The 26357-nt window shown below is 37.2% G+C and overlaps 1 protein-coding gene across 15 annotated transcripts in view; it reads left to right on the top strand.

Annotated features, from left to right (window-relative positions):
* The window catches only part of PMS1 (PMS1 homolog 1, mismatch repair system component), a 334072-nt gene that overhangs the window by 59077 nt on the left and 248638 nt on the right, over positions 1 to 26357 (top strand). For all 15 annotated transcript variants that reach the window (XM_069576897.1, XM_069576898.1, XM_069576895.1 and 12 more), the window contains 2 exons: positions 22667 to 22783; positions 26073 to 26195. In XM_069576897.1, the coding sequence (XP_069432998.1) occupies positions 22667 to 22783; positions 26073 to 26195 (240 nt within the window). The remainder of the gene's footprint in view (positions 1 to 22666; positions 22784 to 26072; positions 26196 to 26357) is intronic.

Genomic DNA, 26357 nt, shown 5'->3' with positions numbered 1-26357 from the left:
ACAAAAAAACCTACAGAATGGGAGAAACTATTTACAAATGATGTGACTAATAAGGGATTAATCTGCTAAATGTACAGAGAACTCATCCACTCATTATCAGACAAAAAAAACTACCCAGTCAAAAAACGGGCAAAAGATCTAAGACATTTCTCCAAAGAAGACATATAGAGATGACCGAAATGCACATGAGAAAATGCTTAACATTGCCAATTATTAGAGAAATGCAAATCAAAATGACTAATACCACTTTAAATTCATGATAACTAATCTGCCTGGTAGTTATACTGTGTTTCTGTAGTCCATTTTCTCTCCTGGTCTCCTATATCCACAGCGCTTTAAGCCAGTTTTACTGTATAAGCAAATCACCTGGGCATCTTGTTAACAGAACAGATTCTGATTTAGTAGCTCAGCGAGGACTTGAGATACATTTCCAACCAGTCTCCAGGTGGTACAGTTGCTGCTGGTCCATGATCCATATGTTGAGTTGCAAAATCCCAAAGAGCTATTTCATCTCTCTTCTCAGACAATCAAGTCTTTCTTCCCTGTCTTCACTCTTACTTGATCTTACAGCCTATTTTACTGAGAAAATTGAGAGAACTTTTATAAACTACCCACCTGTCTGCAATTGTGCCCACAACATTCAACCTTCTCTTCTATTATAGATGTATGCCTCACATTTTTAGGCAAGGCCGATTCCTTCACTTGGGCAAAGCTTCTTATAAGTGTCTGTATTACTGTCTCTAATTAGCTTTCTTCACCTTCTCTCTCGAACCCGTTCTAGTCAGACTTTCTCTTTCTACCACTCCACCAAAACTACTTTTACCAAGGTCACCACTGACTTTCAGATTTCTGAATTCAGTGGTCATTTCTCAGATTTTATCTTACTTAACATTTACCACAGTTTATTTCTTCATCCTTGAAACACTTTTTCACTTGGCTTCTAGGTCAACACACATCCTTGGTTTTTTCCCTCACCTTTCTACCATTTGTTATCAGTCTTCTAGTTCTGCTTCATATCCTAACTTGTAAGCATTTAGTGTCCTGTGGCTCAGTTGTGGAGTTTATGTATATAATTCATTCTCACACACACACATGTATGTATTCATTTTCTTGATGAGTGCATCTCATGTTTCTGGGTGACATTTATACACTGATGACTCCTCAGTTTTTATCTCCATTCTATAACTTTCCTGAACTCCAAACTCATAGCTCTCACTACCTCCCCAAATTTCTCTTTGTTCAGTAATAAGCTCCTCACATTTAACATGACAAGCAGTAAAGCTCCCTACCTTGTCTCTCAGAATTGCTCTTTACATACCCTTCCCCATCAGTATATGAGAACTCTGTCTTTTCTGTTGGCAAACCAAAACGCTTAGGGTTATCCTTAACTACTGATTCCCTCACACTTTAATCTGATAAAAGAGTAAATTCCGTTGGTCTGCATTCAAAATATATCTAAAATCTAACACTTTTCACCATGTGTGTGACTACCACTGTGATCCGAGCCACCATGATCGCTCACCTGGATTTTTGTAATAATATTCTAATTGGTTCTCTCCACTTCCTACCTTGCTGTCTTTATTCTGAGCCTAACAACTAGAGTGATTCTGTAAAAGAAATCCTGTGGACTGTAGCGTGCCAGATTCTTCTTTCCCTGGGGTTTCCCAGGTAGTCATACTGGAATGGGTTGCTATTTCCTTCTTCAGCGGTTTTCCTGATCCAGGGATCAAACCTGTGTGTCCTGCATCGTGGGCAGATTCTTTAACACTGAGGCACCTGGAATTCTAGTAAACCTTTTTTGTAAAGAGCCACAGTATAAATATTTGGGGTTTTCTAGCTCACACAGTTTGCCTCACAACTGTTCCGCTTTGCTGTTGTAGCTTGAAAGTAAAGGTATTAAAACTTTACTTTAAAAAGCAGGTGGTAGGTTGGATTCGGTTCTTACGCTATAGTTTGCTGACCCGTTATAGGTGATCTGACCCGCTATTATGTCCGATCTCATTTATTTATTTTCTTGGCTCCAGCTAACTGGCCTCCTTGTTTTTCCCTTGAACCTGCCAGTCATGCTTCCAACTCAGGACCTTTTCATTTGTCGTTCATTTGCCTCAGACATCCTTCTGTATATCTGGCTCAGTCCTCGGCTTTTAGTTCTTCACTTAGAACTTCCTCAGTGACATCTTCTTTAGTCTCCCTAAAATGATAACTGTTTCCCCCACACCACACACGTTTTCCTGCTTTATTTTTTCTTATTAAAACTTCTATCTAACATGCTGTATATTGTACCTACCTTAATTTATTGTCTTTCTTTCCTCCTCTAGATACAACCTCCATGAGGGGAGAGATGTTTGACTTTTTTCACTGATGTGTCCCTAGTGCTGACAGTTGTACTTCATGTAGGTACTCAAAAAATATACGTTAAATTAATGAGTGCAAGGGTTGAGAGCACGCAGGACAGGAGCATTCTATCCCATTGGTGGCACCAGCCCATACTGGATTGTTAACATGGACATTAAAGCACCGAAGATACAGGTGTAGATGATATCAATAGAATTAAAAATAACAACTGGAACAGAGAGGGGCAAAACATCAAGCATCAACTTTTATACTCAGACCTTTCCCTTTCTTTCTGGAGGCCTGCTTGAAAGTCACAGAAGAGGGAGGGCTGACTTTAGCCACTTGGCAGGTGGGTGTTTGATTCAGTGGAGTAGGAACAACCTGTCAAAGTGGTCTTACCTAGGATTCCACAAATGGGTGGATCATGGGCTGATTTTACTATAGTATACTTTGCTAATATGGATAAATGGATCAAGATCATTCTAGGTATAGAAATAGTATGAATATAAAAGATGTAGGTAGGAAAGTATTTAGAGGCAGTGAATAAGTCATGTTATGTGAATAGGTATTTTATATAAAGGAGTATAGGAAGATAAATCTTGAAAGACAATTTGAGTCTAGATTATAAAGGGTCTTTAATGCTGCTGCTGCTGCTAAGTCGCTTCAGTCATGTCCGACTCTGTGCGACTCCATAGATAGTAGCCCACCAGGCTCCCCCGTCCCTGGGATTCAAATTGGGAGTAGGGAAGTGACTTGATCAAGGTGTTAACCTGTGCCGGTTAGTTTGGTAGTAATATGCTGGGAGGAATTATAGGAAGCTATGACAAAAATCCAGACACTATGTGGCTGAATCAGGATAAACAGATTGGGCATGGAAAACAAAGAGGGTGACCACTATTGTAAGGAAGAATCCATGAGACTGCACGTAGATAATGAAGATACAAGGATGAGGATACCTGATTTATTTAACTTATATGCCTAGGAAAATGGTAATATTACATCCCTGTTTTATTCGTGAATGGGTGCATCTGTCTTTCTTCTCCAGTATGTAGCACTTTCATGAATTCCCTGGTGGCTCAGAAGGTAAAGACTCTGCCTGCAATGCAAGAGACCTGAATGTGATCCCTGGGTTAGGAAGCTACCCTGGAAAAGGGAATGGCTACCCATCCCAGTATTCTTAGCTGGAGAATTCCATAGACAGAGGAGCCTATTGGGCTACAGTCCACATGGTTGCAAAGAGTTGGACACGACTGAGTGACAATGCACTCATGAATTACTCTGGCATACTTTTGATTTCTCTCCAGAAAGAACGTAATAGAATCAAGGAAAACTTTGGAAGTGAAGTTATTTGTTACCTCATCAACAAAGCTTTTGTTGACTAGTCTGTTAAGAAAGAAAAGCTGATCAACTCCAGACTGGATATTATTTGTTAGCTTTAAAACTTGTTGCTTGTTTTTTAAATAAAAGGACAGAATTAGAAAAATAAAGAACCGTAAGGTACTTATTGGGATATTTGCCTGAACAGGATGATGGGAAAAGAAATGCCATCAACTCAGCACCAGGGAACCAGCTGATTATGAGTGTTGGCAGCTCAGAATCTGTGGGTTTGGTCTTCTTTTTTCTTTTTTCCAGTATTATTGTATTAAGAACACTTAACATAAGATCTATGCACTTAACAAATTTTTAAGTGTACAATATAGTATTGTTGAGTAGAGGTATGTTGTACAGCAGGTCTCTGGAACTTACAAACCCTAACTGAAACGTTAGGCTTATTTGTTCAGTTCAGTTCAGTCGCTCAGTCGTGTCCGACTCTTTGCAACCCCATGAATAGCAGCTCGCCAGGCCTCCCTGTCCATCACCAACTCCAGGAGTTCACCCAGACTCGTGTCCATCGAGTCAGTGATGCCATCCAGCCATCTCATCCTCAGTCGTCCCCTTCTCCTCCTGCCCCCAGTCCCTCCCAGCATCAGAGTCTTTTCCAATGAGTCAACTCTTCGCATGAGGTGGCCAAAGTACTGGAGTTTCAGCTTTAGCATCATTCCTTCCAATGAACACCCAGGACTGATCTCCTTCAGAATGGACTGGTTGGATCTCCTTGCAGTCCAAGGGACTCTCAAGAGTCTTCTCCAACACCGCAGTTCAAACGCATCAATGCTTATTTGTTAGTAACTTCCAATTGTTTCCTACCCTTAGTCCTAGTCTTCCCTGGTGGCTCAGACGGTAAAGCTTCTGCCTATAATGCAGGAGACCTGGGTTTGATCCCTGGGTTGGGAAGATCCCCTGGAGAAGGAAGTAGCAACCCACTCCAGTACTCTTGCCTGGAGAATCCCATGGACAGAGGAGCCTGGTAGGCTACAGTCCATGGGGTCGCAAAGAGTTGGACACAACTGAGCGAATTCACTTTACCTTTGATTTTCAGTCCTTGTTAATAACCATTCTTTGATGACTCTTTGATGCTATGAATTTGTCCATTTTAGATGCCTCATATATATGGAATCATGCAGTATTTGTCTTTCTGTGACTAGTTTATTTCACTTGGCATAATGTTCCTCATGATTCATCCATGTTGTCACATGTTGCAGAGTTTCCTTCTGTTTTGAGGCTGAATAATATTTCATTGTCTGTATATAATACATTTCCTTTATCCGTTCATCCATCAGTGAACACTTAGGGTGTTTCCACATCTTGGTCATTGTAAATAGCGCTGCAGTGAGCATGAGAATGCTGATATCTCTTTGAGATTTGCCTTCAAATCTTCCAGAAAATACCCAGATATTGGATATCTAGGTCATATGATATTTCTATTTTTAATATTTGGGAGTATCTCCATACTGTTTTCCATAACAGCTGCATCATTTTGCATCTCCACAAACTATAAAGGATTCTAGTTTCTCCACCAATATTCTTACCAATACTTGCCTTTTCCTTTTTTTTTGTTTTTTGGTAATAGCTATCCTGACAGGCGGAGAAGGCAGTGGCACCCCACTCCAGTACTCTTGCCTGGAAAATCCCATGGATGGAGGAGCCTGGTAGGCTGCAGTCCATGGGGTCGCTAAGAGTCGGACATGACTTAGCGACTTCACTTTCACTTTTCACTTTCATGTATTGGAGAAGGAAATGGCAACCCACTCCAGTGTTCTTGCCTGGAGAATCCCAGGGACGGGGGAGCCTAGTGGGCTACCGTCTGTGGGGTCACAGAGTCAGACATGACTGAAGCGACTTAGCAGCAGCATCCTGACAGCATCCTCTTTGTGCTTTTGATTTGCATTTCACTGATGATATTGAGCATTTTTCATATACCTGTTGACCATTTGTATTTCTTCTTTGGAGAAATGTCTGTTTAAATCCTTAGCCTGTTTTTTTGTTGGATTATTAGATTTTTTTTGTTTTTGAGTTGTAGGAGTACCTTGTGTATTTTGGAATAAATCATCAGGTGTATAGTTTGTAAATGTTTTCTCCCATTTCATGGTTTGCCTTTTCACTTTGTTGATTGCTTCCTCTGTTGTGCAGGAGCTGCTTTATTTTGTGTAGTCCCACTTGACTATTTTTGCTCTTTGTTGCTTGTACTTTTGGTGTAATATCCAGGAAATCATTGTCAGGACCAGTGTCATAAGGCATTTCTTGTGTGTTCTTTTCTAGTTTTACAGTTTCAGGTGTTTATTTATGTCTTTAATCGGTTTTGAGTTGATTTTTATGTGTAGAATGATAAAAGGGTCCAGCTTTTGCATGAGCATGTCCAGTTTTCTCAACACTGTCTGTTGAAGAAGCTATCCTTTCCTCACTGTATTTCTGCCCCTTATCAGACATCAGTTGACCTTATATGCATGGATGTTTTACTGGGCTCTCAATTTTCTCTGTTGGTGTTTATGTCATCCTGTATGCTCCCATACTGTTTTGATTATTGTAGCTTTTTAATCTATTTCAGCCTCAGGACCTGTGATGCCTCTTAGCTTTGTTCTTTCTCAGGAATCATTTGACTATTCATGCTCTTTTATAGTTCCATATGAGTTTTAGAATTGTGTTTTTCTACTTCTGTAAAAAATACCACTAGGTTTTTTTTAAAAAAACAGGGATTGCATTAAATCTGTAGATCACTTTGAGTAGTATAGAAATTTTAACAATGTTAAGTCTTCAAATACATGAGCACAGAATGCCTTTCCATTTGTATCATCTTTAGTTTCTTTCAGTAGTATTTGGTAGTTTTTATCATCATACAGGTCTTGTTAAGTTTATTTCTAAGTATTTTTTTCTTGTGCTATTGTTGATAAGGCTGTTTTTCTAATTTCCTTTTCAGATAATTCATTGTTAGTTAATAGAAACACAACCAATTTTTGTATTGATTTTGTATCCTGTAACTTTATTGAATTTATTAGTTCTAACAGGGTTTTTATGAAGTCTTTAGGGTTTTCTAGAAATAGGACCTTGTCATCAGGAAACAGGGATGACTTCACTTATTCTTTTCTCATTTGCATCCCTTTTATTGGTTTATCTTTTTCTTGTCTGATTGCTCTGGCTAGGCCTTTTAGAACTCTGATGAATAGAAATAGCAGTATGGGTATCCTTGTTACTGTGCTCAAAGGTAAAGCTTTCAGTTTTTCACTGCCGAGTACTGTGGGCTTTACCTAGATGGCTTTTATTATTTTGAATTTCTTTCCCTCTGGGCTTCCGTGGTGGATCAGCAGGTAAAGTGTCTGCTTGTAGTGCAGGAGACCTGGATTTGATCCTTGGGTTGGGAAGATCCCCTGGAGAAGGAAATGGCAACCCACTCCAGTACTCTTACCTGGAAAATGCCATGGATGGAGGAGCCTGGTAGGCTACAGTCAGTGGGATCACAGAGAGTTGTATGCAGCTGAGCAGCATCACTTTTTTCTATTCCTAGTTTGTTGAATGTTTTTAATTGTGCAGGTTCTTTCAGTTTTGTCTAAGGTTTTTTTCCTGTATCTGTTCAGATGATCATATGATTTTTATTCTTTAGTTTGTTATTATGGTGTATTACATTAATTGAAATGGATATGTTGAACCATCCTTGCCTCCTAGAGATAAGTCTCGTTTGACCATGGTGTATGATCTTTTTAATATGCTTTTGGTTTGATTTCTAGTATTTTGTTGAGAATATTTGCATCTGTATTTATCAGGGATGTTGATCAATTGTTTTCTGATAGTGTTCTTATCTGGCTTTGATATCAAGATAATGCTGGCTTGATAAAATGAATTTGGAAGTTTTCTTCCTTCCTTCCTCTTCCTTCCTTAGCAGTTTTTAGGAAGAGTTTGAGAAGAATTTATGTTACTTTAAATGGTTGGTAGAATTCACTAGTGATGCCATCTGATCCTAGAATTTTCTTTCTTGGAAAGAAAGAAATTTTCTTCCAAGAAAGAATTTTCTTTCTTGGAAGGTATTTGATTACTAATTCAAGCCTCATACTAGTTATACGTTTCTTCAGGCTTTTTCTTCTTTCATAATAACTTAATCTTGATATGTTCATGTTTCTAGGAATTGAGCCTTTCTTGTAGGTTATCCAATTTGTTGTCATATAATTGTTAATATTGTCTCATGATTATTTTTATTTCTGTGCTATTAATTGTAATATCTCTTCACTTTCAATATTATTTATTTGAATGTATTTTTCTTAGACTAGCTAATAAGGGTCTGTTAATTGTGTCTCATTTAAAAAAACTGACTCAGTTTTGTTGATTTCTTTTTATGTTGTTTTTTTCTATTTTATATCTTGTTTATTTTTCATACTAATGTTTATTTTTTTTCTTTTCCTATCTTTAGGCTTAGTTTGTTTTTGTCTTTCTGGCTCTTTGAGATATATAGTTAGGGTGTTTATATAACATCTTTCTTTTTTAAAGTGTTTTTCTGTGAACTTCCCTCTTAGTACTGCTTTTGCTGCTCCCTTAACTTTTGGTATGTTGTATTATCCTTTTCCCTTGTCTCAAGGTATTTCATAACTTCCTTTTTTATTTTTTCTTTGACCCAGTGGTTGTTCAAGAGTATGTTGTTTAATTTCCACATATTGTAAATGTGTTCCTTTTTCTATTGATTTTTAGTTTGATTGCATTGTGATCAGAAAACATACTTGGTATGTTTCAACTGTTTAAAATTTTTAAGACTTGTTTTGTGACCTAACATATTATCTATGCTGGAGAAAAATCCTCTTGAGCGTGGGAAGAATGTGTATTCTGGTGCTGTGGGGTTGAATGTTCTCCATGTATCTATTAGGTCCATTTGATCTGTATTGTTGTTCAAATCCTTTGTTTCCTTACTGATTTTCTGTCTAAATTTTCTGTCTGTTACTGGTCTTGATCTGAAAAAAGGAAAACTAGAGAAGCATGTACAGGATGGAGTTGCATTGCAGAAGAGATGGTTTGGGTGGCTTCCTTTAACACGTTAGGGAGAAGAAAGAGTTGGTTTGGAGAGAGAAAGTCTCTTGAAAAACAAAATGTAATAGGAAGGTGTTCTATTCAGTGCAAATAAAGAGGAAAAGCTGAAATCAAATATCATATAAAGCAGTACCAGCTTGACTTGCAAATAACCTTTTCTGTATGGTTAAATATGGGAGGATGTAATGATTGCCTCAGAGATCCAAGGTTAAGGAGCTGATAAGATGGGACTTAACCCTGGTGGTCCAGTGGCTAGGACTCTGTGCTCCCAATTTCAGGGGCCTGGGTTTTATCCCTGGTTGGGGAACTAGATCGCACATGCATAACTTAAGACCCAACAGCCAAATAAATAAATATGTATTAAAAAGAGCCTATCAGAAAGACTGATCTGAAAGATTTTTGCAAACAGTATTAAGAATACAAGTAATCAGAAAGCAGTTATTAAACCCTGGTTGGATTCAAAAAAGATTTTCAGAATAGGTGGTTTTAGAACTAATTCTTGAGAAAGACTCAGTGGGCAAAAGTATTCAAAGCATATGCAAGGTCAAGAAGTCATGAGAGATCAGAGAAAGCTGCTATAAGAAAGAAAGAGATGAGGCTGGAAAGGTTGAGTCTGAACTCTAAAGAATCTTTTGGACTTTGCATGAGAATATGAACTTCTTGCCAGGTGGTGAATGGAAACAAAATAAGGACATGTAGGGACTTCCCTGGAGGTCCAGTGGTTATTGCTTTGCCTTCCAGTGCAGGGGGTGTGGATTCACTCCCTAGTCAGGGAGCTGGGCTCCCACATGCCTCATGGTTGAGAAACCGAAACATAAATACAAACAATATTGTAATAAATTCAACAAAGACTTTAAAAATGGTCCACATAAAAAATTCTTTTAAAAACTTTAAGGACATTTAGTAGGAGACTAACAGACAGTGATAATTCTTAAGGCATTTGAAGAATGGACCCAATTACATTTTGTAGTTGTGTAACAGAACAAGCTGGTTCAGTAGTCCAGGCAATTGCACAGAGTATGTATAAGAGGTTATGGGCAAGAAAAACATTTCTGATGTAGATAAGATTTGATTAGCAATTGGAAATAATATTTCTTGCTTTAAAGACCACAAAGAGTATCTACAATCTCCCTTTGTGTTATACAAAAATTAACTTACGTTTTCAAGTTTTTGCTTAAATTTTTGACTTTTTTTTACATGAATCAGAAAGTATGAAATAGGTAGAATGAAAAAATATTATGCATACTGTATTCCAAAGCATGAATATAAAATAAACAATAAGCAGAGTAAAGTAGGCATTAGAGATTTTATTTCTTTTTCTTAAAGGGGGAGGGAGTCGTCTTTTTTTTCTTTATGGTTGTGCCATGGGTTTGTGGGATCTTAGTTCCCTGACCAGGGTTGAACTTGGGCCCCCTCATTGAAAGTGCTAAGTCCTAACCACTGGACCGTCAGGGAATTCCTGCGTAAGAGGCTTTAAATTTTGAATGTTCTAAATAAATTTTACCAATTTTGAACTCTGAGCTACTTAGTAAGAATCAAATTATATTAATCCTTATTATGTTGATAGAATGTGATAATAATATTGGTATTATGATGGAATAACATTAATTTTACACCAGATTCAAAACATTCAGCAATAAAGTTTCTATAAGCTTCAATAGCTAATGTTGTTATATTGCCAGTATAAAAAGAATCTTTTCTTATATTGTGTTTTTGCCCCTGTTCTTTTTTGAACCATTCAGTGCAAATACATGTCCAAAAGTAGGTAGCAATATATGCAGATCCAATTACATTAACTAGTAAGACCATGGAAGTAGTTAATACTTCTGACTTTTAAGAGATTGAAACATGAACTTCTTAGTACATCTCTGCAAATAATTTGCATGAAAAGTTTAGTTGCACACTTCACCAGTATATATATGATTTCATATTCTAGGAGTCACTTTTGCTCAGGCAGTCTTATTAGCATTACAGTTTTGGGTTAATTATATATTATCTTTGTGTAACCTGCTTTTTCCCATTATCACACATTGCTTTCACAGTTGAGCTTTACTAATTAAATAATAAATATTCTCATCTAGCTTCAGATAGTATATATCAATGAAGTAGAAACAGTGGTAAGATATATTTGGGTAACTTCAATCAATTACGTCGTATGCGTGTAATAATATATTTTTTATTGAGATGTTTTTGCTCTGTCATCATACTGACTAGAGTCAGATTCTTACTTGGCACATCCAGATGCTCCAGCTTTGTGTGACCTAGATAGAAAACATATCGGGGTATGTGTGTGTATTTTTAGCACATGTTAAGCTATCAGCCTGGAAAAGGCAATGGCACCCCACTCCAGTACTCTCACCTGGAAAATCCCATGGACGGAGGAGCCTGGTGGGCTGCAGTCCATAGGGTCACTAAGAATCGGACACGACTTCACTTTCACTTTCACTTTCATGCATTGGAGAAGGAAATGGCAACCCACTCCAGTGTTCTTGCCTGGAGAATCCCAGGGATGGGGAAACCTGGTGGGCTGCCATCTATGGGGTCTCACAGAGTTGGACACGACTGAGCGACTTAGCAGCAGCAGCAACAGCAGCAAGCTATCAGCCTAGTGGCAGAATATATGAAAAGCTTCAGGAAGTGAACAGATTTGTATTTTAGAAAATAATACAGGATTTGTGAAATGGTGGGGAAAGCAAACTAAAAACTATTTGCTGTAAAAAATGTAGCATTTAAAAATTCTGTTATTTTCTATATCCTTAGCTTTTTAATTACTACCTTTTATTGTTTAGTTCTTTAATAATAAGTCCCATTTTTAAAATGAATCTTAATTGCCTAAGTAATAGTGAAAGTTTAATTTATTGGCAGACTTCTTTATTGTTAACCTAACTATAAATACTTAGAAAATGCTTCTTAATCAGCCCACTTGATCTGATAAAATAATTGCCCAGTGTGAAATAATGCTCTGGAACTACTAGCAGTATTTACTTAAATTTTTTTTTCACATTCAGTGGTTCTCATGTTTCATAGCTTGTTTAGAACCCATTTCCTTAAGTGATTATTTTACAATTCTGTATACTAACTTCTTAGTAGGTCAGGCAGTGCATTAGCATCTTTGCATTAATCAGCAGCTAAGATTTATATCTGAGGTGTCCCTAATACAAACTAAAATACATAATACGTTTCCATTAGAAGTATTACAGGTTTTATAGCTGTATTAAATGCAGGAATTTGAAAACATTAGTTTTCTTGAAATATTTTCATATCTACTCATTTAAAATACATTCTGTACGTATGTATGAATCATAGAGCTAGCATAGCTTTAAAGACAGAAATTTTCTGTGAATAAGTTTTCATTGCTCAGCTACTCTTTGTTAAAAATAACTTGTGATATAGAAATTGTGAAGAAGATGACATTTAATTTCTATGCAGTTGCAGATTATTCAGAATCTTAACCTACTTTCTCTTGTTTTAAGCATTGTTCCTTAAATCAGCAGCTCCTGGCTGGCTTAAAATAATAGCCATAATAGCAAAAGCCAGCACCTCTTTGTTTTTTTACACTGACACACACATAAACACACACACAAACACAAAGATGTGTGGAGCAGATGAAAAGATTACAGTCTGACAGTTTCTCAAAAAATAAAGAGTTGCCACTTTACTTAGCTGTTTCATTCCTAGGTATATACACAAGAAAAATGTATGTCACACAAAAACATGTACATGAATGTTTATAGCAGCATCTTTCATAATAGTAAAAAAGTGGGAGTAACCCACATGTCCATAATAAGAGGCAGTAATATTTCAAATATATGTCCATATAGGGGAATATCATTTAGCCATTAACAAGGAATGAAATCCTGACAAATGTCCAGGATCAGACAGCTTCACAGGTGAATTTTAACAAACATTTAAAGGAAAATTAACACTTACCCTTCTCAAACTGTCTCCAATAATGGAAGAGGAATGCTTGCAAACTCATTCTACAAGACCAGCCTCACCCTGATACCAAAACCAGACAAAAGCACTAGAAAAAGAAGAAAATTACAGGTCAGTATCAGTGATGAACATAGATGCAAAAATCTTCAATGAAATATTAGCAAGCCAAATTTAGCAATATGTTACATGGATCATACACCATGATCAGATGTAATTTATCTCAGAAGTGCAAGAATGATTCAGTATCCATGCTTCAATCACTGTGATATACCACATTAACAAATTGAAGGATAAAATTATATGATCATCTCAACAAGTGCAAAAAAAGCTACTCACAAAATTCAACATTCAAGTATGATTTTAAAAAAAAAACTCTCAACAAAGTAGGTACAGAGAGAATGTACCTCACCTTCATAAAGGTCATACAAAACAATCTCACAGCTAGTATCATACTCAAAGGTGAAAATCTGACAGATTTTCCTCTTAGATCAGGAACAGGACAAGATTGCCCACTCTCACCACTTTTATTCGACATAGGATTGGAAGTCTTAGCCATGGCAGTTAGATAAGAAAAAGAATCCAAAGTGGAAAGAAGTAAAACTTTGACTTTTTGTGTATGCTACTGCTGCTAAGTCACTTCAGTTGTGTCTGACTCTGTGCAACCCCATAGATGGCAGCCCACGAGGCTCCCCCGTCACTGGGATTCTCCAGGCAAGAGCACTGGAGTGGGTTGCCATTTCCTTCTCTAATACATGAAAATGAAAAGTGAAAGTAAAGTCGCTCAGTTGTGTCCGACTCTTCGCAACCCCATGGACCGCAGCCCACCAGGCTCCTCCATCCATGGGATCCTCCTGGCAAGAATACTGGAGTGTATGATATAATACTATATATAGAAAATCCTGAAGATGCCCACAGAAAACTACTAAAACTAATAAATAACTTCAATGAAATTGTAGGTTGTAAAATTCACTTTCATAAACCTGTTGCATATCTATACATTCACAGTAAACTATCAGGGAAATTAAGAAAACTACCCCATTTACAATTGCATCAAAAAGAATAAAATGCCCAGAAATAAACCTAACCAAGGAGGTAATAAAAACCTGTACTCCGAAAACTAGAAGATACTGATGAAAGAAATTGAAGACTATACAAACAAATGGAAAGATAAAACATGTTCATGGATTGGGAGAATCAATATTTTTAAATGACCAGACTTCCCAAAGCAGTTTATGAATCAGTGCAATCCCTATCAAAATACCAATGGCATTTTCCACAGAACTAGAAGAAATAATTCTAAATTCTGTATGGAAACACAGAAGACAAAATAACCAAAACAGTCTTAAGAAGAACAAAGCTGGAGTTATCATGCTCCTTGATTTTACACTATACTACAAAGCTACAGTAATCAAAACAATATGATGTTGGCATGAAACCAGACACAAAGATCAATGGAAGACAGTGGAGTCCAGAAATGAACCCACAAGTACATGGCCATTTGATCTACAACAAAGGAGATAAGAATATACAGGGAAAAGATAGTCTGTTTAATATATGGTGTTGGGAAAACTAGACAGCTACTTGAAAAAGAATCAACTGGACTACTATTTCACACAGTTTACAAAAATAAACTCAAAATGAATAAGACTTACACGTAAGATGTGAAGCTATAAAACTAGAAGAAAACAAGCAGCACACTCATTGGTCTGAGCAATATTTTTTCTCCTCAGGCGAGAAAATGAAAGCAAATATAAAGTAATGGGACTACACTAAAAAGCTTTGCACAGCAAGGGAAACTCAACAAAATGAAAAGTCTTCCTATCAAATGGAAAAAGATATGTCAACAGTATATCTGATAAGGTACTTAATATCCAAAATATACAAAGAACTCATCATCAGAAACAAATAAATTGACTTAAAAATGGCAGAGGGCCTGAGTAGATGTTTTTCCAGAGAAGTCGTATAGATGACCAACAGACACCTGAAAAGATTCTGAAAATTACCATTCATCAGGAAAATGCAAACCAAAACCACAGTGAGATATCACCTCACATCCGTCAGAAAGACTATTATCAAAAAGCAACAAATAACAAGTGCTGGTGAGGTTGTGGAGAAAAGGGAAACTTCATGCACTGCCTCTGGGAATGTAAATTGGTACAGCCACTAAGGAACACAGCATGGAATGTTCTCAGAAAATTAAAAATATAACTATCACGTCACCTCTTCCACTTCTGAGTATTTTCCAAAGAAAATAAAAACACTAACTTGACAAAATATATGCACCCCTTTGTTCATTGCAGCACTATTTACAATAGTCAGTATATGGAAGGACCCTAAATGTCCATTGACAGATACATGGATAAAGAAGATGTAGTATATATACACGTTGGAATACTACCTAGCCATGAGAAAAGAATGAACTCTTACCATTTGCAACTATATAGATGGATATAGAGGGTTTTATGCTAAGAGAGAAAGAACTGTGAAAGAGTAACTATGATTTCACTTAAATGCAGAGCCTAAAAAACAAAAGACCACAGATAACAAGCCAAAAGACTCATGGAGAACCAAGAAGTGATTACCAGAGGGGAGGTGGTGGTGGGATGAAAGTAAAAGGAGACAAAACCAAAAACAGTGACTGTGTGAGCTAAATAATGCTAGTTAACTTGATTGATTCACACTGAGCTACAGAATTTGTTAGCTTTATTATTTCTTCAGATCATATAATATTAATTATGCTAGCTTCTTCCCTGACTATAAACTCAAAATTAAATTCATATATTTTACCCTTTTGTGTAAATTAAATTGTATCCCTACTACAAGATACTCCTGAGACAATCTGTAAGGTCTTCAGCATTGTGTAGCTAAATAAAACTGGATTTTAAAAAAAGAATGAATTGCTAATACAACAATAAAACTTGAAAAAGTTATGCTAAGTGAAGAAACCATTCATTCATAAACAACTGCGTATTGTATGATTCTATTTACATTAAATACTCAAAATAGGCAATTTATAAAGACAGATTAGTGAGGTTCTCAGGCGAAGTGCAGAGACATGCAGAATGACTGCTGATGGGTACAGGGTTTCCTTTTGCAATGGTAAAATTGTTCTAAAAGATTAGATTGTGGTGATTTAGTTGCACAACTCTAAATATACTAAAAACCATTGAATTGTATACTTAAATTGTATCGTGTGTTAATTCTATTGTAACGCAACTGTTATTTTAAAGAAAAGAAAGAAAAGCAAAGGCTGCTTTGGCTTTCCTAAAATAATAGAGATCCGTGTAGTGGTATGACGACCAGCAGTCTTTATATTTAAGAACAAAGAGCTAGTTTTCAGCGCCATTAGGATTACTTTAGAAAAATGTATTCATTTGCTCACTCCTTCAGCAAATTGTTTACTGGACCCTTCTAAGTACTTGACACTGTTTCTGGTACTACGGATTCAGTCACATTCCCAATTCCCCTTCCTCTTCCTGTGTGGTGAGTCACCCGGTCGCATCGAGTCTATTTCATGCCCTTCAGTCTATCTCTGCTGTCTTGTACTCTTAGCAGTGTGCTTAGTTCTGTTACCCCGTCCAGTATTTCTTAGCCATGGTGTTAATGTTAGTAGAATACCAAAGTTCACACATGTTTTATCTTTTAAAAAATTAGAGAAGTAATCGTGAACCGTGAACTTCCTGATGTTCAAGCTGGTTTTAGAAAAGGCAGAAGAACCAGAGATCAAATTGCCAACATCTGCTAGATCATGGAAAAAGCAAGAGAGTTCCAGAAAAACATCTATTTCTGCTTTATTGACTATGTCAAAGCCTTTGACTGTGTAGATCACAATAAACTGTGGAAAATTCTGAAAGAGATGGGAATACCAGACCACCTGACCTGCCTCTTGAGAAATCTGTATGCAGGTCAGGAAGCAACAGTTAGAACTGGACATGGAACAACAGACTGGTTTCATATAGGAAAAGGAGTACGTCAAGGCTGCATATTGTCACCCTGCTTATTTAACTTCTATGCAGAGTGCGACTGGAAGAAACACAAGCTGGAATCAAGATTGCTGGGAGAAATATCAATAACCTCAGATATGCAGATGACACCACCCTTATGGCAGAAAGTGAAGAGGAACTCAAAAGCCTCTTGATGAAAGTGAAAGAGGAGCGTGAAAAAGTTGGCTTAAAGCTCAACATTCAGAAAACGAAGATCATGGCATCTGGTCCCATCACTCCATGGGAAATAGATGGAGAAACAGTGGAAACAGTGTCAGACTTTATTTTTGGGGGCTCCAAAATCACTGCAGATGGTGATTGCAGCCATGAAATTAAAAGACGCTTACTCCTTGGAAGAAAAGTTATGGCCAACCTAGATAGCATATTCAAAAGCAGAGACATTACTTTGCCAACTAAGGTCCGTCTAGTCAAGGCTATGGTTTTTCCAGTAGTCGTGTATGGATGTGAGAGTTGGACTGTGAAGAAGGCTGAGCACCAAAGAATTGATGCTTTTGAAGTGTGGTGTTGGAGAAGACTCTTGAGAGTCCCTTGGACTGCAAGGAGATCCAACCAGTCCATTCTGAAGGAGATCAGCCCTTGGGATTTCTTTGGAAGGAATGATGCTAAAGCTGAAACTCCAGTACTTTGGCCACCTCATGCGAAGAGTTGACTCATTGGAAAAGACTCTGATGCTGGGAGGGATTGGGGGCAGGAGGAGAAGGGGACGACTGAGGATGAGATGGCTGGATGGCATCACCGACTCGATGGACGTGAGTCTGAGTGAACTCCGGGAGCTGGTGATGGACAGGGAGGCCTGGCGTGCTGCGATTCATGGGGTCGCAAAGAGTCAGACACAACTGAGCAACTGAACTGAACTGAACTGAACTGAATCTTGTAAATGTCACTTTTACTGACTTGCATTCCATTGTATTTTTGTGAGTGGAAGAGAAAGCAGCACTGTTACATCTCATGTGCCAGAAATAACACACCATCTTCAGTGCCTATGAGAATATCTCGTGACTCTGAACCTCATCCATTTTGTATGTGCTCAGTAAAATTTGAGATTCTCTGAGTTGAAATATTACAGTCACAGTTTTTAATCCATATTGCTTTAGTTGAAGGTCTCACTAAATCACTCTTGCCAAAGATCTTTTTTTAAATTGACATAAATTCTTCTTTTATATTTGACATAAAACTGTAATTTAAGGTGTATAACATGTTGACTTGATACATTTATATTATAATATGATTGCCATTGTAGCAGTAATTGCATCTCTGTCACATTAATTTTTCTTTTTAGTGGTTGGAGTAATTAGGTTTATTAGTCTCTCAGCAAGTTTGAGGGTTATAATACATAATTGTTGTCTGTATTCACTGTATTGTACATTAGATCACTAGGACTTACTACTCTTTGCAAGTCTGTACTCTTAAATAATATCTGTCCTATCCCCCTAACCCTTATGCCCTGATAACTACCAATTTTACTTTGTTTCTATGAGTTTGTTATTAGATTCTACATAGGAGTGATCTGTTCAGTTCAGTCCCTCAGTTGTGTCCAACTCTTTGTGACCCCATGGACTGCAGCACGCCAGACTCCCCGTCCATCACCAGTTTCAAGAGCTTGCTGAAACTTACGTTCATCGAGTCAGTGATGCCATCCAACCATCTCATCCTCTGTCGTCCCCTTCTCCTCCCGTCTTCAATCTTTCCCAGCATCAGGGTCTTGTTCAGTGAGTCAGTTCTTCACATCAGGCAGCCCAAGTGTTGAAGTTTCAGCTTCAGCATCAGTCCTTCCAGTGAATATTCAGGACTGATTTCCTTTAGGATTGATTCGTTGGATCTCCTTGCAGTCCAAGGGACTCTCAAGAGTCTTCTCCAACACCACAGTTCTTTGGCATTCAGCTTTCTGTATAGTCCAGCTCTCACATCCATACATGACTACTAGAAAAACCATAGCTTCGACTAGACAGACCTTTGTCAGCAAAGTAATGCCTCTGCTATTAAAATATGCTAAGTTTGTCATAGCTTTTCTTCCAAGGAGCAGGCATCTTTTAATTTCATGGCTTCAGTTACCATCTGCAGTGATTCTGGAGCCTAAGAAAATAAAGTCTCTCACTGTTTCCATTGTTCCCCATATATTTGCCATGAAGTGTTGGGACTGGATGCCATGATCTTAGTTTTTTGAATGTTGAGTTCTAAGCCAACTTTTTCATTCTCCTGTTTCACTTTCATCAAGAGGCTCTTTAGTTCTTCTTCACTTTCTGCCATAAGGGGGGTGTCATCTGCATATCTGAGGTTATTAATATTTCTCCTGCAGTCTTGATTCCAGCTTGTGCTTCATTCAGTCTGGCGTTTCACATGAAGTATTCTGTATGTCAGTTAAATAAACAGGGTGACAATAGACAGCCTTGACATACTCCTTTCCCGGTTTGCAGCTAGTCTGTTGTTCCTTGTCTGGTTCTTCCTGCTGCATATGAGTAATGTCACACAGTATTTGTTTTTGTCTCACTTATCTCACTTAGCAGAACGTCCTCAAGGTCCAAAGATCCATATCTGATCATGGTATTTTTCCCAACTAGGTTTGTCCATTGATTCTGCACTGTGGATAAAAGAAATTGTAAACTTCTTTATTTACCTGACGTGCTAGGTCATTCATGATCTTGTTCTTGTGTATCTAATATCTGTCTAGCTTCATCTCCAGCAAGGCATATCTCTATGCTTTCATGCCTTTGCATATGCTCACATATGTACCAATCACAAATGCCCTTCCTATAACTTGTGGGTGTCAAACTCTTCTCAGGTCTCACCACACACCCAAGTGCTCTGTGAAGTAGACTTGGGTTTCATCTACAGTGTTCCCACTATATTTTATATTTGCAGTTTTCATAATGCATTATAATTATTTTAATACCTCATTCTCCTTTTGTATTTTTAGCTCCTTGAAAGCTGGGACTTTGTCCTCCTGTCTTTGTATTCCCAGCTTTTAGGATTCCCAGGAATCTACTACAAAGTAGATGTTTAATGAATATTTGCTGAATAAATTTAGAATTTTCTCCAAAAATTTTAATTTAACCAGAGCATTTATATATTATGTGATGAAATTAAAGATTAAACATACTTACATGACAGCCTATGTTTCCTCTAGCAGTTCCAATTTTAGAGAGTCTAGATTCTTGAACTGTTAATGTAGTTACCAAGACATAATTTTTTGTTGAAAAATATACGCATTGAAGCTATATGTTAATTTTTAAATTTTTACAATTTATTTTTCCATTTGATTCCATGTACTTTAAAAAAATTTTCGAATTAAAGTCTTTTTTTCTAATTCAGATCACTTTCAAAACAATAGATAATGAAAAATTGGCATGTACAACAGAAAAATACCTACATTTTAGTTCTGTCATTTTACTGTGCACTTTGGGACAAATAACTGCATATCTGTATTTATATGAATATTAATAAATAAAAATTATTGGAAACTTAGAAATCCTTAGGTATAAGGATTATCAATAATCTTGTCAATAATAAGATTAGGATTGGTACTGACAGACTGTACTCTCAAAAATATTCTGACTCTATGATGCTCTGAGAGTAGCTCCCAATCTTTTTGGACTTCTGTTATTCTGGTTTCTTTGATATGGAGACCCTTCTTTTACTCCTTGTCCTTCTAACAGTAGATTACTTATTTAACTTTAAATGAATTTTTAAAATAATTTTGAGAATGTATTAGTACTCTTAAGAAACTGGAGATTTTATAACATATCACATATTCATCCATGAAAATACATTTGTCAAAGACACTATTTGAGAATTCCCAGTTAGGATCTGGAGTTGGCTTTAACTTATTACTACCTTTGACCGGTGAGAAAACAGATATTGGCAAAGTAAAAGTTTGGAGCCAGAAAGATTATGTATAAATCATTATTCTTTGGGTAAATAAATCTCTTTGAGCCTCAGTTTCCTCATCTGCAAAATGAAATACTAATACCTGCCTGAAATGGTTGTGAAAATTAACGGTTTCTATGATGGTAGTTAGTGCCTACTAAGTAAATTTTTCATAAATTGTAACTCCTACTTGCTTAGTATTAATGAAACCCGGGGAATAGATAAAAGGGTTTCCTGTTATACTAATTATTGGGTAATTGGTCTTCTTAAGCAGTTGTTACACTGTTTTCCCAAGGAGATTGGTCTTTGAGATTCTGAAAACAAAAATGGCTTACAGATGTACAGATCAAGAAGCAGAGTCAGGGACTGTTGTCAGCTTGTCCTTCACTACTATCCCCTGATATGCCAGTTAAAGAACAACATAAATTCATTTGCTTCCCCTTTCATTTTATTATGTATAATATTGTTAGTATTTTTTCCTGCCTACATAGGTTCCTGGTTATGTTAAGGAATTCATTTGGCTAGGATCCTTTGATCTAGCCAGTCAGAGTGTCTCTCTTTTAAACTTTCTCCACAACCAGGTATTTAAATCAGTGTCATTTTGCAAATAACCTTTTGTGATAAGTAACAAATAACCTTTCTACATTACAAAAAAAAAAGAGGGAGAGAGAAAGAATGAACAAAGGAGAACGTTCTCAGTTCCCTCCGTTTGATTCTACAAGCCTGCTTGTGTAAACCCATTTTCCCTCACTGCTTTTTATTCAAGTGTATCATCAAGAGCTTTCCTTGATCCACCTGCCTCCAGTTACTGCTATCCACTTTACAGCCAAACTTCCTAAAAGAGCTGTCCCTTTCATGTGTTTTCTGTATAGTCACTATCCAGTAACTAAAATTTGGCTTCATTTACTCTAGAATTGCTTTCACTGCTGATTGCTAAATCCTGTGGCCATGTCTCTCTCCTTGCGGTGAGCAGTGGCTGCTTTCTCGTTCTGGCGCACGGGCTTCTTGTTGTGGTGGCTTCTCCTGTTGCGGAGCACGGGCTCTAGGGCACCGGGCTTCGTTCATTGTGGCACGTGGGCTTCTTAGTCGTAGCGCATGGCTTTGTTGCTCTGCGGCATGTGGGATCTTCGTGAATCAGGGATCAACCTGTGTTTCCTGCATTGACAGGCAGGTTCTTTATCACTGAGCCACCAGGGAAGCCCTGCTCCTTCCTGAAACACCTTCCTTGGTCAGTGCACCATGCTGCCCTGACTCTTCTTGCCTCTGTGGTCAGTGCTTTCCAGTCTCGTCCTCTTCCTCTGCCTGACTCTTGAGTGCTGGCGTTTTCTCCTAAGTCCTTTACACATTTTCTGTAGGACTTAAGACTTCTAAGTGAGTATTTGTTGAATGAATGTGTCTGTATATTGATGGTTTCTCAGGAGATTTGACTATAACTGAACCTCATTAACTGGAAAAATTTCATTATGTTACAACATGCAATTCACAGCCACACTTTAGTGCTGTCTCTCTGGGCCATCATTCTCTTAAGCTATCCTACTACATGCTTATAGTGAAAAAAATACAAGTCCATTATTCAGCCTTTCTGTCTGTGAGGTTTAGTTAGCTTTTTAAAAGTTCTCTGTATATAAATGGTAATTTTAAAAAGCATGCATTACCCTAAATTTTTATACCAGGTTAACTGTTTACAGAAATTTTATAGCATTGATGTCCTTCCTCAATAAAACAGTAATGTTTACTTGAAGTAGCAATTTAATTTAAATACACTCTGCAATATATATTCTGAAGTTTAGGATTAGAAGGGGGGAGAAAATTAATATTTAATAAAATTGTTTCATGCCATGCTCTGGCCTCTGTGTTTACCTACATCGTATATGTTCATCTTCCAACACTCTGGGAGATAAGTATTCTTAGTCAGCTTGTAGAGAAAACAAAATTGAGGTTAAGGTAAGTTAAAATAGACTCTACACTACAGGATATACAGCTACTGAAACTCAGAACCAGACTTCTCTCAAACTTTATAGCCTATAGATACCTTATAAATGATACAGAAAGGGATGAATGCCAAATACAGAAATATATTGTGTAAGTACTTGAGTTTACTAAATCCAGGTTGTGCTAAAAGCTGTCTGTCGTTTTGTCCCTAGGCAATTATTTGGCAGAAAACTAGAGTATCGGATCATAAAATGGCTCTCATGTCTGTTCTGGGGACGGCTGTTATGGGCAATATGGAATCCTTTCAGTACCACTGTGAAGAATCTCAGGTATACAACAGAGATGTTCTTTAATAATTCTAATTTACCACTGAAGCTGTTTAATTATTTCCTTTTTGTCGAGTTGAGGTAGGAAGAAGTGTCTCTTTAAAAATTTTAATGACAAAGGATGTATAAGCCCATATTAAATCTCTTTTCCCTGCCCTACTTCCTATTTTTATCTCTTCTGTTTATTGTTTTTAAGTATCGTGGTTACATTAATTGTTTAAATGATTTTCAATTTAGAATCTTCATCTCTTTGCTTTCCTCAGTGAAGAAGCGGAGTTGAGCCCTCTTACCTTTGTTTTCCCTTTCCCACCTTGAGTGTGTCTTCCAGCTTTATTTTCTGGCCTGTCGGTGCTAGAGTCTCTTCGGCCCTGTAACGCTGGATGCGGCTGCTAACACTCCCAGTCTTGCTTGCTCGCTCGCTGTAGTGCCCGCTCCACTCTCATGTCATCTAGCTTCAGAACCTGTGTCTTACGTAACCATCTTATATTTGAAGATTCATTTTAAAAGTTGAAAACTTATACAGACTATACATTATTATGACTTCTTTTCTTTTTTATAATTTGTTGCAGTCTCTTAGCTACTAGTTCCCCTCCTATTCTCTTGTACAATATTGAGTTCTTAATAACTATCATTTTATTAGTGTCTTGGATGGAGCTTGTGCTCAGTTAATGTATTAAGAATTCTCTCTGTGAGTCTGAGTGAACTCCGGGAGTTGGTGATGGACAGGGAGGCCTGGCATGCTGTGGTTCATGGGGTCGCAAAGAGTCGGACACAACTGAGTGACTGAACTGAACTAAAGGAAGGTAGCCATGATCTGACTTGGGTCTGTTTTTTGGAGCACTCTTAATAGTTGTTTAATAATTTAGACACTAGTGTCACTTTGGACTGGTCCTAGCTGACTTGGGATAATAAGGATACTGTCTAAATTTTGCTGGGTTCTCTGTGGTTTCCTAGAACTTTGTTGCCCATGCTGGTAACCCAGGAAGCTTGTGACAGGAGTTTCAGACCTGCTACCTGTGTTGTGCTTTAGAGAGTCTACCTGTCATAATTTGGTCTGAAGACCAGCAGCATCAGTATTGCTTGGAAACTTGTTAGTTTGACAGACTGAGTAGGAGACAGAGGTCTTTACTTTGGTAAAGGAGTACAAGAGAAGCTATTGGACAGCAGCATGAAAGTGAGCTGAAATATTTTATCAAGTTTTGAATGTGGTAAGATTAAGAAAATTTGTGTGAGCATTTGGAGACGAAAGAAATAAAGGCTGTACATCTATATCTTAGCATCACTGGTGTATGTTGTATAGATGGGAATGAAATTACTCAGATGGGATAGAGAGCAAGAAAAAGGAGTCTGATGAGGAGACTGAGGGAGACTATCACCCTTATAGGCTGTAAGCAAAGGGAGAGAAAATCCCACTAAAGAGGAAGTTTCAGAGAGGAAGTAGAAAATCCAAAAGAGAAGGCTGAAACAGTGTCATGCTTCCCAAAGGAGAGAGTTCCCATTGGTGTCAGGGTCTGCAGAGATTCAAGTAGACACTTAGTAGAACTAAGTGTCACTGAGGTAGAAGCTAGATGATAGAAGGCTGGAGATGAAGGGAGGGAAAGAAGGGTTCATAGTTGAAGAACAATCAGGGGAGTATTCCTTTGTTTATATTTTGCCTTTGATTTTCCTTTCGCTTTTTACTTGAGTGATACTTGGGTATAGAATCTTATAAGGCCTATCTTATTTTTTATTTTGTTGCACTGATTTGGTCTCTTACAGAGATTTTTTTCCCCCCACAAACTAGCCTGATTTTCACTTATTGTAACATTTTATAAGACTTTGCCATTTGATTTTAGTTTTCCATATAACTTACCATATGTTCGTTCTTAAGGTTATCTATCTTAAGCCATTTTTAAAGCTCAGTATTTGGAAGTAATACTATTTATTCAGTGGCCAACCAAGATGGTGTGGAAGAAAAACACTAGCAATGTTACTGATGTTTTCTTCATTGTAATCTTTATTTTTACCTATTCTGGTTTGGTTTTTTTTTTTTCCATCAACAAGCCCAGTAAGTCTCTCAGAGGCTGAACAGCTCTCCCTGATGCTCAGCAGGTGCTTTAAGAAGGCTCTCATATTACTTGGTAAATGATGCAACCATTTATAAGGGTTGTGAAGTTTTATAGTCAATGAAGTAGTTTCATTTTATAATGGATTATCTTGCTCTGTGTATTAACTTTTTTTTAAATTGGCACAGTTTGGCAATGTGACAATAACGCACTTAGTGTTCTAAAGTCGGTAATGCATCCACCTCCTTAAACACTTATTTCCAAGGGCAGGGATAGCCACAGACTTAGGTGGCAGCCTACAGCCTATGTTGGTAAGGAGCCTCATGGTTTCTGCTTAACTAAAAATAGCAAACCCTCTGACACTCTTGCTTTTTTAAACCTAAGCAGAAAATTTCTCACTATTACTGTTTCTTAACAGGTTAGTTAAACATCTGATTCCAGTTGTTTCAGATAAGAGATGATTATAGGCCTGTATTTTGAATAATTTGACCAAGATCATATTAGTAGAGCAGCCGGAGTTTAAACCATTTCAGTCTGGCTCTGTGCTGTATTCCTAACAGTTCTTTGCATTATCTCCAAAAGTAGGAGCATTTTCCTTGCTTTCTGTTCACGAAATCTCTCTCCCTTCTCACTGGTATTTTTTCTAGGATCCTTCTTTATTTTACCCCTCCTTTTCAAACATTTGTGAAATAGTTCTCTAAACAAAAATGAAGATAAAGTACAACATTGCAGTGTATCAAAGAGTAAAAGATCTTTTTTTCCCTCAGTAATGAAAAACTAGTCAGATTGACTTCATGGCATACTCAAATAAAGATAGAAACAGCTACTTCTTCACAGAAAATGGTGGCTGAAAAGAAAAGGATGAACAGCTGGAGTAAAGTTACAATATAAGGAAAGAAAATTTTTTGAAAATAGTAGGAAATAGGGTTGAGCAGAGAGCAGCAGTATTTATACTGTATGTCCTATGACAAAGAGATATGTATTCATGAAATTTCAATGAATGCCAGTTTTCCCTTAAAATTCCAAGAAGGGAAAGTTAGCTGAGAACACCAATTTAACATGCTTCAGTAATTTAAGTTTAATGCTCATGACCTGGTTATCAAGGAGTATATGGCTCTTTAGACCTTAAAATGAAAATCCATATGTTAATTTTGTTTATACCTTTAAATGTGTATAACCAGATCCATGGACTCATGTTTACTGTTGACATTGCATATCAGTACTATAATTATTTATTACAATTATAGATTTTTCTAAGTGGATTTCTTCCAAAGCATGATGCAGACCACTCTTGCACAAGTCTTTCAACCCCAGAAAGGAGTTTCATCTTTATAAACAGTCGACCAGTACACCAAAAAGATATATTGAAGGTAATCTTTTTAAGAAAAAAGTAATTTGTCAGCTTCTTATAAGGACTACTTGTAAGAATTTGTTCTAAAATAAGGAAAAGGAAAAATAGATATAGTATGGCACTTCCCTAGTGGCTCAGATGATTAAGAATCTGCCTGCAATGTAGGAGACCTGGGTTCAAT

Source organism: Ovis canadensis, chromosome 2 (assembly GCF_042477335.2).
Source record: "Ovis canadensis isolate MfBH-ARS-UI-01 breed Bighorn chromosome 2, ARS-UI_OviCan_v2, whole genome shotgun sequence".
NCBI lineage: Eukaryota > Metazoa > Chordata > Mammalia > Artiodactyla > Bovidae > Ovis > Ovis canadensis.
Note: the sequence above shows the minus strand (reverse complement) of the source record. Positions and strands in the feature narration are given on the sequence as shown.